This window comes from Scleropages formosus, chromosome 9 (genome assembly GCF_900964775.1).
Source record: "Scleropages formosus chromosome 9, fSclFor1.1, whole genome shotgun sequence".
Lineage (NCBI taxonomy): Eukaryota > Metazoa > Chordata > Actinopteri > Osteoglossiformes > Osteoglossidae > Scleropages > Scleropages formosus.
Window position 1 is genome coordinate 19,271,899 of NC_041814.1, and position 12,833 is coordinate 19,284,731.

At 43.8% G+C, this 12,833-nt stretch overlaps 2 protein-coding genes across 3 annotated transcripts in view; both read left to right on the forward strand.

The window, feature by feature from the left end:
- The window catches only part of LOC108935521 (rho GTPase-activating protein 29-like), a 37,927-nt gene extending 30,183 nt beyond the window's left edge, over nt 1-7,744 (forward strand). For both annotated transcript variants that reach the window (XM_018754210.2, XM_018754211.2), the window contains 10 exons: nt 135-310; nt 1,586-1,714; nt 2,797-2,895; nt 3,456-3,616; nt 3,850-4,038; nt 4,224-4,361; nt 4,913-5,145; nt 5,408-5,738; nt 5,846-5,954; nt 6,044-7,744. In XM_018754210.2, the coding sequence (XP_018609726.2) occupies nt 135-310; nt 1,586-1,714; nt 2,797-2,895; nt 3,456-3,616; nt 3,850-4,038; nt 4,224-4,361; nt 4,913-5,145; nt 5,408-5,738; nt 5,846-5,954; nt 6,044-6,906 (2,428 nt within the window). In that variant the 3' untranslated portion in view covers nt 6,907-7,744. The remainder of the gene's footprint in view (nt 1-134; nt 311-1,585; nt 1,715-2,796; nt 2,896-3,455; nt 3,617-3,849; nt 4,039-4,223; nt 4,362-4,912; nt 5,146-5,407; nt 5,739-5,845; nt 5,955-6,043) is intronic.
- A 4,706-nt stretch (nt 7,745-12,450) lies between these two features.
- The window catches only part of LOC108935395 (retinal-specific ATP-binding cassette transporter-like), a 31,011-nt gene continuing 30,628 nt past the window's right edge, over nt 12,451-12,833 (forward strand). Inside the window, exon 1 of the mRNA XM_029254850.1 lies at nt 12,451-12,516. Within this exon, the coding sequence (XP_029110683.1) occupies nt 12,451-12,516 (66 nt within the window). The remainder of the gene's footprint in view (nt 12,517-12,833) is intronic.

Consider the following 12,833-nt stretch of genomic DNA (forward strand, 5'->3'; position numbering starts at 1 on the left):
CACTAAATGAGATGTTGGTGATGATGCTGGTGATGATGCTGTTGATGACAGTGGTCACGATGATGATGATGATGATGATGATGATGATGATACCAGTGAGCTGTCTGAATACGTCTCCTCTCTGTTCCCTTCAGGTTACCCCCGACTAAGCGACAAACAAGCAGCAGCCACTCCTCTCACGGAAACCTGTCTCAGGTGTCGGCCACATCGGGCGACTTCCACAGCACTCTCGAGGTTGACTGTCCGGCTCACACACGCCTGGGACGGAAGATTGGGGAAAGGCGCTCCAACAGCAGCACTGACATCCAAGGTATCTCTTGCATTCAGCAACACTTCCCTTGAGGGTAGATTGGAACTAAGAGCACTAAAAAGAACAGGTCAAAAGACCTGCTTATTTCTCCACTAATAACCCCTCACCCTAGTTAAATCCTGTTACTTTACTCCTTAACTTAGTATGTCTACCACGACTCCATGATTCATTATTTTTGCATTTCAAACGGTTACAACAGTTAGAAAAGAAAGTTAGGTTTAGAATTTAAAAAAAAAAAAAAAATCTGTTATTTTGTTTTTCTCACTATTCTGCAGCAATGAGCCCAGTAAAAGAATAAGATTATGACTATGTGAAGGGGAAATGAGGATTCTCCCCAGGGTATGGAGCTCAGTGGTCAGGGAGGTCTTTGCAGTAAAGTAAAGTTTCTGCACCTCCAAATCGAGAGGAACTACTGAAGGTGGTTGAGGCATTTAAGTTAGAATGCCCTTCAGGCACGTCCCGCATGAGGCCTACCAGGCACTTCCCACATGGAGGAAGCTCTGGGGCAGACCCAGGACACACTGGGTGGATTGGACCTCCATTCTGGCCTGGGAATGTTTGGAGGGTCTGAGAGTAATGATGCAGAAAGGAGGGTAAGATATGGCCTGCCTGGCCTGTTGCCATCATGACCTTCATAAGTGGTATGAAAATGGATGGACTGAGTTTAAATGCCAGTTTCCCCACATAGTCACTTGTGCTGAAAAACTGGCACATGAAAAATTTTCTGTAGATTTTCTTAGTCACTTTCCCACTTGCTGTAATTAACCTCTTGTCTGAGTGAGGGTCACTGTGGTATGGCACCTACCCTGGAAACACAGGGCGATGGCTAATCAGGGCATACCCTTGACAGGATTCCAGTCCATCGCAGTAGTATACATTTTACAGAGATCAATTAATTTTCTGTTGTGTTGTTTTAAAATACATTTACATTTATTTATTTAGCAGACGCTTTTCTCCAAAGCAACTTACAATGGATACTATGTAGTATTACCAGCCCACACACCTTATTCTCTAAGGTGACTTACACTGCTAGATACACTACTTACACTGGGTCACTCATCCATACATCAATGGAAGATATGAGTTACTTTGCAAAACCTACAAAGGACACTGTTGTTATGTAAAAGTATCTACTATCTTGTTCAAAACTTGCTGATTACCGATTTGTGCCACGCTCTGAATTCTAGTCAGAAGGAAGTGGAAGGAAGGGCTGGAATAAGGTCACATTACGGAGTGTTGTAATCAGAGCCGACTCGTTTGTTTTTTTTTCCTCAGCGCTGCGGATCCAGGGCCCGTTCCGAGCGTGGAGTACGGGCAGCCAGGGAGGGGGGATGTGCAGCGACTCCGAAAGTGCTGGGGGGAGCAGCGAGTCCCGCTCCATGGACTCCCCAACTGCCAGCCCAGGTACCTGTTTGGTCGCACCTGTTTGTCCCTGTCTGGGAGCTACCAAGCATCTCGGAGGATGTGTCTAGGCTCATGCTCTAACCACCACCTTCTCCAAAAGTGTTGAGGCAAAACAAAATATTTCTCAAGTGAGGTCATCTCTTTTGAAAATACGCAGGGCAAATTTGTCAGATTTGTTGCGATTTGTGCCAAGGCTGTTTTCTCCCAGCAAGAAAGGACACGCATGTGGTGTCACTGGATGGCATGCCTGTAGGCTCCTTGTCAGCATCCGATGAATGAGTGTGTATGTGCACAGCTCTTCCTTGTAAGAACAACATATTTTAATTGTGTGGATTAGTGTGACACGTGTTGTACTGTCCCTGCAGTTCTGCTTATTCAGTATGACCGTCTTCCAGCTTCTGTGGATCATATACTTTTTTCCCAGGTACAGAAAGCAACGCTGAAAATGGCACTTGAAAAATATTATAATTTTATTAATGTACTGTATATGAAACCCTTATCCATAGTGATTTAATGTGCCCTTATGGGAAGATAATACAAACTTGGCACAAAATGGTTATTCTTACATTTCCTGACTGGGAGTCAGCCGCAAGGTTATTGAATTAGTGCGAGTTTGTTTCACTTCATTATTTTCTTCCTTTGGATTGATGTCATAAGAAATGAAAGCTCTCGTTCCAGTTGTCCTGCCCTTTTTGTCAGCGTCTTAGTGCCCGGTAGCTGTGAGAATGCAGGGAATGTGTCCCAGAGTTGGCCGAGATGGCCTGTTCTCCGCTATTATTGACGGTGAAGTTAGTAGAATGGAGCGGATGGGTGACGGCTGAATAGAGGCGTGAGTCAACCCACGATTCGCAGCGTGAGGTCGCCACCCGTGGACAGGGGCTGGCTGGTGGAGGGTGTTGCGGGTTGGATGGTAGTGTGTGGGAGATGAGTTCTGTCAGAGAAACGTATCCCACCGGCTCAAAAATAACTGTAAAAATACATGGCGTGCAGCATTCTCGCAGTTCGGAGGATTTTGAACTGAGCTGAGTCCGCTAATGCGAGGCCGTGCAGAGGATGATCCCACGTAACTGCCCTTTCTGCAGGCGATTTTAAAAGGAGGCTCCCCAGAACCCCCTCCACAGGCACCATGTCCTCAGCAGACGACCTGGATGAGAGAGAGCCCCCGTCCCCATCAGATCTGGGTAAGTAAGGCCGCTCTGACATCAGAAGCATAATATGACTCTAGGTTTTCTTCATCTAATGGTACATTTACTAGCGTGTTTAAATATGATTGCTCTACATTCACTGTGAAATTACTAAAATTTAAACCCATATATACATTTATCTGACACTTTTCTCCAAAGCAGCTTGCCTGACGTGGCCTGTGGGTTTATACTTGCTCATGAAAAATCATCTCACTGCTAATATTTTACCTGAAGCTTTTCTCCAAAGCAACGTGCAGTGTTAATCTACTTACAAATATTTACCCATTTATGCAGATGGGTAATTTTCACTAGAGCGATTTAGGATAAATAACCTGCTGAAGGAGTTGGGATTTGAACCTGCAACCTTTGGATCCAACTAACCTGTCAATAGGGAAATGTTTTGTTTGTTTGTTTGTTTATTTAATTGACACCTTCATGAAGCCTGAATTGAACCTCTAGGTTGCAGTGAGGGAACTGTGTAGGTCACATGTTTCAAGTGCATACACACATAGTTTCCATGACACAAGAATGTTATTAATTTAATCCCTCTGTTTCAGGTATGAGTGAGATGGTGGCGGAGACCAGTTCCCCTGGACCTTTCCGAAATGCACACATGTCTAAAGCTGCCCAGACCCACAGGCTGCGGAAGCTGCGGGCCCCTTCCAAGTGCCGCGAATGTGATGGTTTGGTCGTGTTCCATGGTGCAGAGTGCGAAGAGGTAATCCCCTTGTATGGAACACCCAGCATCATAGTGGACCTTCATGGCTTTATCAACCCTCTTAAGTCTCTCTGCCTCAAATTGTATTTGTATTGTCAGTCATTAATTGCCTTAATCAGCAGCCTGAAACTGGACTTAGAAAGTGTGAGTTTATAGATCAAATAGGTCAATGGCCTCATTTAGATTTAAAAAGAGTGCACATTTGTCAGTGTCTGGCTGCGTTTCCCCCCCAGTGTTCCCTCGCTTGTCATAAGAAGTGCCTGGAAACACTGGCCATCCAGTGCGGCCACAAGAAACTGCAGGGGCGACTGCACCTCTTTGGCATTGACTTCAGCCAAGCCGCCAGGAACAACCCGGACGGCATTCCGTTCATCATCAGGAAGTGCACCTCAGAGATCGAGAACCGGGCCCTGAATATCAAGGTGGTGTCTCATTCGCAGAAACAAAATTCTGGGCAAATCCAACCCAACCCCCTCCAATTAACCTCCCACAATTTTCCTTTGCAGTGCTGAGGAACACAGTAGGAGGGTTTAACCTGTAGCAGAAAGAACGTGTTGTTGTGTTGAAGTGTTGCGTGTAAAACGGATTCCTCTGTTGTGGGCTAAAGGGGATCTACCGCGTGAACGGAGCCAAGTCCCGAGTGGAGAAGCTGTGCCAGGCATTTGAAAATGGGAAGGACTTGGTGGAACTCTCTGACCTGTACCCCCATGATATAAGCAACGTACTTAAGCTCTACCTCCGACAGGTACGCATCCCATCGCATCTTTCCTTTTACAGAGGTTGTCTAAGGGGATTTGTCACCGGTTCATTTTCCTGAATGGGCACCCTTTCTTGTCACTGAGAAAGGTGCTTATCTCTAAATATGCCCAGAAATGGATAAAGCTATTGCCTTGCACTCAGAGGACGCTGGTTCAAATCCCTGCTCCTGTTATTATTTCCTTGTGCAAGGTATTTGCCCTGAATTTCTCCAGTAAAAATTTCTCATCTGTAAATTGCCTATAATGCAAACCTATTATTGTAAGTTGCCTTGGAGGTGTGTGTGTGTGTGTGTGTGTGTGTGTGTGTGTGTGTGTGTGTGTGTGTGTGTGTGCGCGCGCGCCTTGGACGAAGATGTCAGCTACATAATTAACAGTAATTGAAAACTGTGACATTGTGAATTATGTAAGCAATGTCCTTTAAGTAAATTGCTGAAAAGCAAATAGTGATGTAATAATACCTGGAAGAGTTTCTTACACTTACTGTAAGTCATTAATTCTTGAATATCTTCAACGTTTTTTCTGCATTCACTTCATACAGCTTCCGGAGCCACTCATCTTGTTTCGCTACTACAATGACTTCATTGGCCTGGCGAAGGAGAGCCAGAGTATACTCTCGGACGAGGTGGACAGGGGCCGCAGCACTGCGAAGACTGAACAGGCCCAGATCAGTGTCGAGCTCAACCGGGTCCTCTTCAAAATCAAGGACCTGCTCCGACAGCTGCCCCTGGCACATTACAGAACCCTGCAGTTCCTCATAGGACACTTATACCGGTATGCTGCACGCTGGGATGACCATGCCGTCAACAGTAGTGCACACTTACAGTCTGAATACATACAGTATAATTGTGCCTTTGGATGCCTAGATATAAGAAAAATGACATTTGGAAACCTCCCTTCCCTCACAAACTATGTTGTGTTGCTGTAGAGATTCTCAGTTCTGATGCTTTTGATGTTCTTGTTCTGGATTCAGTGGTCAGAAAATTCACATCTCTTCAACTTTGTGTCTTTTTTTTTTTTCTTCACCCCCTCCAAGAGTGACAGAGAAGGCAGATGAGAACAAAATGACCGCCAGCAATTTGGGGATCATCTTTGGGCCAACGCTGATCAAGCCCCGGGGGGCGGATGCTGACGTGTCACTGTCCTCGCTGGTGGACTACCCCTACCAGGCTCTCATTGTGGAGCTGCTCATCCGTCACTATGAGAAGATTTTTGATGTCCCTGCTGGCCTGCCGCCAGGCCACGGCCTTGCCCCGATGAAGGAGAGTTCCCCCATGTCAGCGAAGGGGAGCCTGCCTAGGGCCACTCCCCGTGAGAAGGAGCAGCAGCTCAGTAGGCACTCAAAGTCCCTGGTTGACATCAAGGAGGTATCGTCTCATTGTACCACTTGTGTGGTTTAGGGATGAGTTCACATTCATGGGATAGCCTTCCGTAATCATCAGCTGACATTTTCCCTTCTTTCACCAATTTGTAGGAGAGCACCAAAGTATACAAAAGGCACACGTCTGTTATTCCTTCCAATCATCTGCTAGATGAGGTAGAAGGAGTACAGTCCAGCTCGGAGTGGAAGGGAATTACCCCTGGTCAGTATAACCGTGTGGCCAAGAAACGAAGGCACTGTTTTTCTCATTAGCTACATTTTGCTGATCAGCCTCTTTCTTTGTACTAATAGCTACGGGTTCAGGTCCAGAGGGACTCAACGGGCTTCCCGCTGGCAGCAAAGATGCTGAGAGACTTTCTCCAGCACCTGGCACGCCCCACCACGGCACAACCAAAGTACAGCTGCGACCCCTACGGACAAAGATGGTGTCTCGGCCCACGAGCGTACCTGTGGAGCGCCTGCTGAACGCGGCCAAGGTGAGCGAGGCCAACTCCAGGAACAGCTTGGAGTCTGAGCGCAGCCCTCCAATACAGGAAGTGGATGAGTCTGACAAGCCCAGCACCAGACTTGGCAACTACAGTCGCAACAATTATAGCAACACGCAGACTCTCAGGAGAACGTGGGATAAGCAGTACAAGCACTACAGCGTCACCCCTAGGACAGCGATGATCGTGGCTAACATTGCTCCAGACCATGAAGCTGGTGACGGTGGGAAGCTGTCCTCTTCCATGTCCCCTCAGTACACCCAAGGAGGCATGGGGAGCCTCAAAAAAGACGACGTCCTGAGTGAGCACAGTCCTACAACTGCCACCTCAAGGGCACCCCGAACGTTGCAGCCTCCACCCGGAACCTTCTACAAGCCTTCTCCGAGCAACAGAACACGGCCACTTACTGACACGGAGGTGAAGACGAGCGCTTCACCCACCAGTAGTGTGCCAGAGGCAGACTTAGAGGTAGAGGAGTCTGTGGATGGGGTGTCTGTGGATGGGATGCCTGTGGACATGGAGCTCAGCCCCACCGCTAAGCCCCCAGTGCCTCCATCTGCTGGTTCGAGCCAAGAGCCCACCACCCAAAGCGAAGCAAAGCCGCTGTACCAGAGACTTCGGTCCCGTCGCCTGCAGGAGCTCGAGCACAGGGAAGCCCATTTCGTATGATGGCTCTGGTTAATAAATACACAAACAAATGTGCCATACCACATACATGAAGATTTCTTCATCCAAAATGAACAAAAATGACATTTCTCGAGCTGTGAAAAAGAACCATGGAAGTGTTACATATATTTATATATATATTCCTACTAATCTCTTTGCCACGGTTTGTGAAATAAAAATCGAGACATGTCCTGACAATAATAAAATATGCACTTAGTTAAAAATGTATATTTGTATGTAACATACAAGATGCAGCTATGTCTCAAGGGTTCTTCAAAAAAGGAAGCTGACCATTTCTACCGTTTCCATTTACTGCCATTTTTACCGCACCTGTAAAAATTGCAAAGATGTTTTTCCACCCTTTAAGATATATGTTTCAACAGCAACATATCAAAGATAATCTTTAAGCATTTTATGAGAACAAAACAGATTTGTAAAGTTATTTTTTTAGTGTTTGTGCATTTTTGCCAAAAAACTGTTTGATTTGTTGTATTTTTGTAATGCCACTTTATCATAAATATTATGGTGCACTTGCTTGGCTTTAGGAATCAAACATACAGTTGTTTTTCCCATGCTGAAATACCTTTCAGTGTGTTTAAATAAGATCCATGACCATGTGTCTGAGAAGTGGAAGTTAATTTTGTCTGTGCTCATAAACCTATGCTTAAGTTAAGCCTCAGTGAGTGCATCTGATAATTTATGTATGCTGTGTATTGGTTTTAATGTTGTATGCACCACCTGTAAGGAGTGTTTGTTGCAAAATGTATTAACTTTATTCCCATCTTGTAATAGTTCTTATGCCCATAAACTGCTTTTGTAAGATATTAAAAATATAGTTCATAACTGCACAGAAAAAGTCAGTAAATTCTTTTTAATGCTCTTCTGAACAATATAATTTAGTGGACGGAAAGAGAAGTTCAGCTCCTTTCTTTGTTTTATAATTTAATCAAAAGTTGCTAACCACAGTCATGAGGGTAGGTAGCACAATAGTATACACAAAATGTGCAAACTGTACTTGTCGGTGTGGCAAACTCAAACCCATATACATTTTGCTTTTCCCTTTTCGTTGCCGGTTTGTCTGGAAATGCAGGCAGATTACTATGATGTTTAAGGTACGAATGTATTATGCATTATACAAAGGAGTTTTCATTGAAGCCAGTCACTCTTACTGCACTGCTGTAGTTTTAAACCCTCTTTTGCCCTAACATTGCCTCTTGGTGGTGAGTCTGCTTCGTTTGGCCCCTCTTGAAGGGTTATGTATGTAGTCGTTTGTTGAAATCAAGACGCTATATGTTAAGAATTAATATATGTTAACCTTAATATCATAAATTTTGACAGAAGAATGGAATGATTGATGATACCATAGTACCATGGAGTTTTGTTTCCTTTTAAAACCCTGATTACTTACCCTTAAAAAGGCTGGTAGGTGGTGCAGCAACTGAAGAACTAACCAGAAAGTTGAAGTCACCCAAGCAGTAACCTGCCACTGTAAGTTCTGCAAATTAAAATAATTAATAACTTGTGATAAATTAGTTGTATAAGTAAGAAAAGAGCAATTTTGCGTATTTTGTGAACTTTGGACTGAGTGTCTGGGGTTGCAGCAAATTCACGTTAACCATATTAGTTTTGAATAAATCCCTTCTTAAGTACAGGAAAACAAAAGCCAGCAATTCTGAGAAATGTGTGATTAGGAAATTTTGGTTTCTTGGAAGAGTGTCGTGTTGCAAACAACTCTCCACTAATGCAGTGTTTAGAGAAATCATATGAAAGTGGAAATAGTCGATATGTCAATGGCGGGGCGGGGGATGTACGGGTGGAGGGTTACTGCTGCATGATCCAGCGGTCTCCTGAAGGACACTGCTGTTGTGCTCCTATTTGACCACCCAAAGGGTAGTTTTACGGGAGGCGACTGAATATGTTCAGCCTCATACCCCCTCGCAGATATTATATTTTACCTGATCTTTCTGGATAACAATTGTGATGAATATGAAATAATATTTTTCAGTGAAATCCACAAAAATGACTTACTTTAAACAATGCAAATTTGCCACATGTCGCAGGGACTTGTGTAAATTGTGGGCCGGATTCAGAACTAAAAAGGATGATTAGTGTGATCTTGTTTCCCACAACGTGAAAGGAGATTAAAGCAATCTGATTAGGGTTCGAGTGTGGACCTGGTCCCATGGCAGCAGCTGTCTTTCAGTCAACGTGCAACGCTTGACCCAACACCTAACTTTATGTGTTTCGATGCGATTTACCTAATGGTGTTCTTCTGATACGCACTTATGAGGTAAGTACGCATTTCTTGAGTAATTTACAGGTGCTACGATCTAATGTAATAAAAGATGAGCACCTTGCTGCTCTTGTGTGGTATGCTACGACGGGAACCTTTTCATCTTTTCTTCCTACACATTACACCATCAGTTCCGTTTACAAATCGGTGCAGGCAACAGGTTTGCGATGACTGAAAGTGCTATGTCCTTCGATGTAGTTTCACCAAGGTGTTTGAAATGATAATATTGACATTGCTCTTCATTACTTTTCGTATTCAGGGAAAATTTGTATCAGTTGTGTTACACGCAATGACCACATGAATTTGGTAGAAAAAGTCAGTGTAAAATAAATTGTTCAAGGCAGATTTGATGTTGAACTTCTACTCTAGTATACTTGTATTGCAGGCTGCTGAATAAGAAAGCAGATCTCAGCCGATGCAAACTTTCAGAAGCTGTAGAGATCTACTGGCCTTTCCGAAAGCCAGCAGACTGGAGTTTAACTCCAATCGTATTCTCTTCCCAATCATATGCTATAAGGAGCATGTATTTCTGTTAACGCATGTCAAGTCTCTGATACATTACAAGACATCCTGGTCATGGTCTTATTAAATAACGGAACAGATCTAGGTCACAACAGCATGGAAACAGAAAGTGTTCAGAGAACATGCAAATATATACATATTCATAATTACAATGCAACTGCCAAAGGTTACAGTATTTAGTGGTCATGCAGTACTGTTCACATTCCAAAGTGTGACCAGATCATTGGTCTGAACCCATGCTCTCTCAATAAGCTAAAACTGAGCTGGTTTTGATGGCAATTGGTATTTAATGCATTTAAGAATAACTCCTATTTTCAGTCCCCACACACATTAGAGAACCCAGTATTTTGCAGCAAATGTTCTCATACATACAGGGGGGTGCGGTGGCGCAGTGGGTTAGACCGCAGTCCTACTCTCCGGTGGGTCTGGGGTTCGAGTCCCGCTTGGGGTGCCTTGTGACGGACTGGCGTCCCTTCCTGGGTGCATCCCCTTCCCCCTCCGGCCTTACGCCCTGTGTTGCCGGGTAGGCTCCGGTTCCCCGTGACCCCGTAAGGGACAAGCGGTTCTGAAAATGTGTGTGTGTTCTCATACATGAGTAGATCTGCCAGAAGAGTTTTAAAAAATGTAAAATGTTAAAAAGAACATCGCCACTCAGCATTACCGATTATGAAAAATGATATATGTCCAAGATAGTCAAAGTGTTGCCGAGTACTACATAAAAGACCAAGATAATATCTTTCCTTTAAACTGCTTCAATGGCCTCTGTCATTTAATAGTAAATGTTTTTTTTAAATTGTTTTTACAAATGAAATAGTAACACATTGGGAGCTAGATTGAATATCCATGTTGTCAGCATAATTTAAGTCGGTAGTGTTCCTGATAAAAATGAGAGAACTGTTATGCAAATATCACATATCCAATTGATGTTTCGGGTGTTTTTACGAGTTGCACTTCAGTACACGGTGGGAAGAACGTTTTATTATTCGTGCTGCAACTGAGGTGTGAGTGACGGGCAGCTCGCCATTAAAAGAATACTTGAAAATGTGCTCTTGATGGCCCTCAGTGGGACATTTAGGACTTCATTGCTGGTCTACAGGACCAGTGCCTTGCCTATCTTCATTGTGAACTTTGCTTTCCCGCTGCTTTCATTTCCACTCAAAGGCTCTCGAGTACTCTGTGCGGGTCACATTTCAACATAAGCACGTAGTGTTTTTCCTGCATCTACCCCCACGCTTTGCAACCACTCCCTGTTCATGTGGAGTGCTGACTCAGTGGCATTCCATGTGCTTTAATACATGCTGCTCAGGGGGGTGCATCCCGGGACGCCTCTAGAGAACTTTCATTAACCCTGGGCAGGTGGAAGAAACGGTCTCTCTGAGCTTCATGGGTAATTTCGATCAAACTGATTGACGTGACCCACTCAAAGTCCTATGGCTGCTGCTCGCCCATTTTGTTTACCTTGTCTTCTCCTTAGTTGTTCTGCTTTACATCTGTCTTTAGCAGCATACACTAGGAATGCACTATTACACAGTTACATGTTACAGGGCTGGTAGCGTAGTGGTTAAAGCTGCTGCTGACCCACAGATTCAAATCCCACCTCCAGCTCTAATACCCCGGAACAAGGTACTCAAAGAAGTCGTTTTCCTGGTTGAAGCTGGTAGTGTAGTGGTTAGTGCTGCTGCCTTTCAACCAAACGCCTACATGTTTGAATCCAACCTACAGTTGTACTACCCCTGAGCAAGGTACTTACTCTAGATTGCTCCAGTAAAATTTCCCAGTTGCATAAATGGGTAAATAATTGTAAGTTGCTTTGGAGAAATGTAATGGACATTATGTGTTACTACTAAAGTATGCACACACTATAATTTGCATCCAGTTTTACATGTACTTATATACCGCAGTATACATACAGCAGCATATAATAGTATAATGTAAAGTATAATATACTATATAAGTATAATTCTATAAATTACAATATTTCTGCTTTGAAACTCAAGCATTTCTAATTCACCTCATTTTAACGTGCTGAACTCTACATTTTTTTCAAGTATAATTTTGTGCTATTTAGGAAATTTATGTGAATGGTATATATCTTCGGTTCTGAAAATGTGTGTGTGTGTGTGTGTGTGTGTGTGTGTGTATATATCTTTATATACCTTTACCCTAAACCTGTATATACGTTTACACACACACTGGCTGAAGCTGCTTGTCCCAAGCGGGGGTCGCAGCGAGCCGAAGCCTAACCTATCAACACAGGGTGTAAGGCCGGAGGGGGAGGGGATACACCCAGGACAGGACACCAATCCATCACAAGGCACCCCAAGCAGGACTCAAACCCCAGACCTACCAGAGAGCAGAACCCAGCCAAACCCCCTGCGCCACCGCACTACCCTATATACTTTTATAGACCTTTAAACTTTATTAGTATAGCCTACTTATAAATCCGATACCTGTAAATCATCTGTTCACTAGACTGCCATCTCCTGAAGCTACCTGACCCTTAACAAATTTACCTGAGTGCAGCCACCCCCCTCCTCCAAAAATGAACTACTACCAACCAGTCTGCTTTTTTGCACTACATCCGATAACTGGTCTATGCTGTATATTTACATAAGGCCATACAGTTAAACTCCTTCTTTTAATTAGAAATAAATATAAACACCCTCGTATATTTGTTCCTGTTTTTTTGGCTTTGAAGGTTTCCAGCCCTGTGCAGACTGACAGAAGGAGCCATGGGAGTTGGTAGTCAAATCAGGTTATTACTATGGAAGAACTGGACTCTTCGGAAGCGGCAAAAGGTAAAACCTACTATTTTACATTTTCCCAACTTTACAGAGGAGGAAGATGTCACACTGTTAGATGCAAATGACCTCAAAAAAGTGTAAATGGATTTGTTTTGTTTTAAAAGAAGTAGTGCCAGGAGGGAACAATAGCCTACTGTTAGATTATCTGTTTTACATACACAAGCAGAAAGATACAGAGCATCGCAGCTTTTAAAGCCTCCTTTCTCATATTGGAGCGTTCCCTATCAACTCCTGTAACGTACTTATTTTCCTCCGAAAAAGGGACTACTATATTCTCATCTTTTCTTTAAAAATGTTCACTAAACACAAGC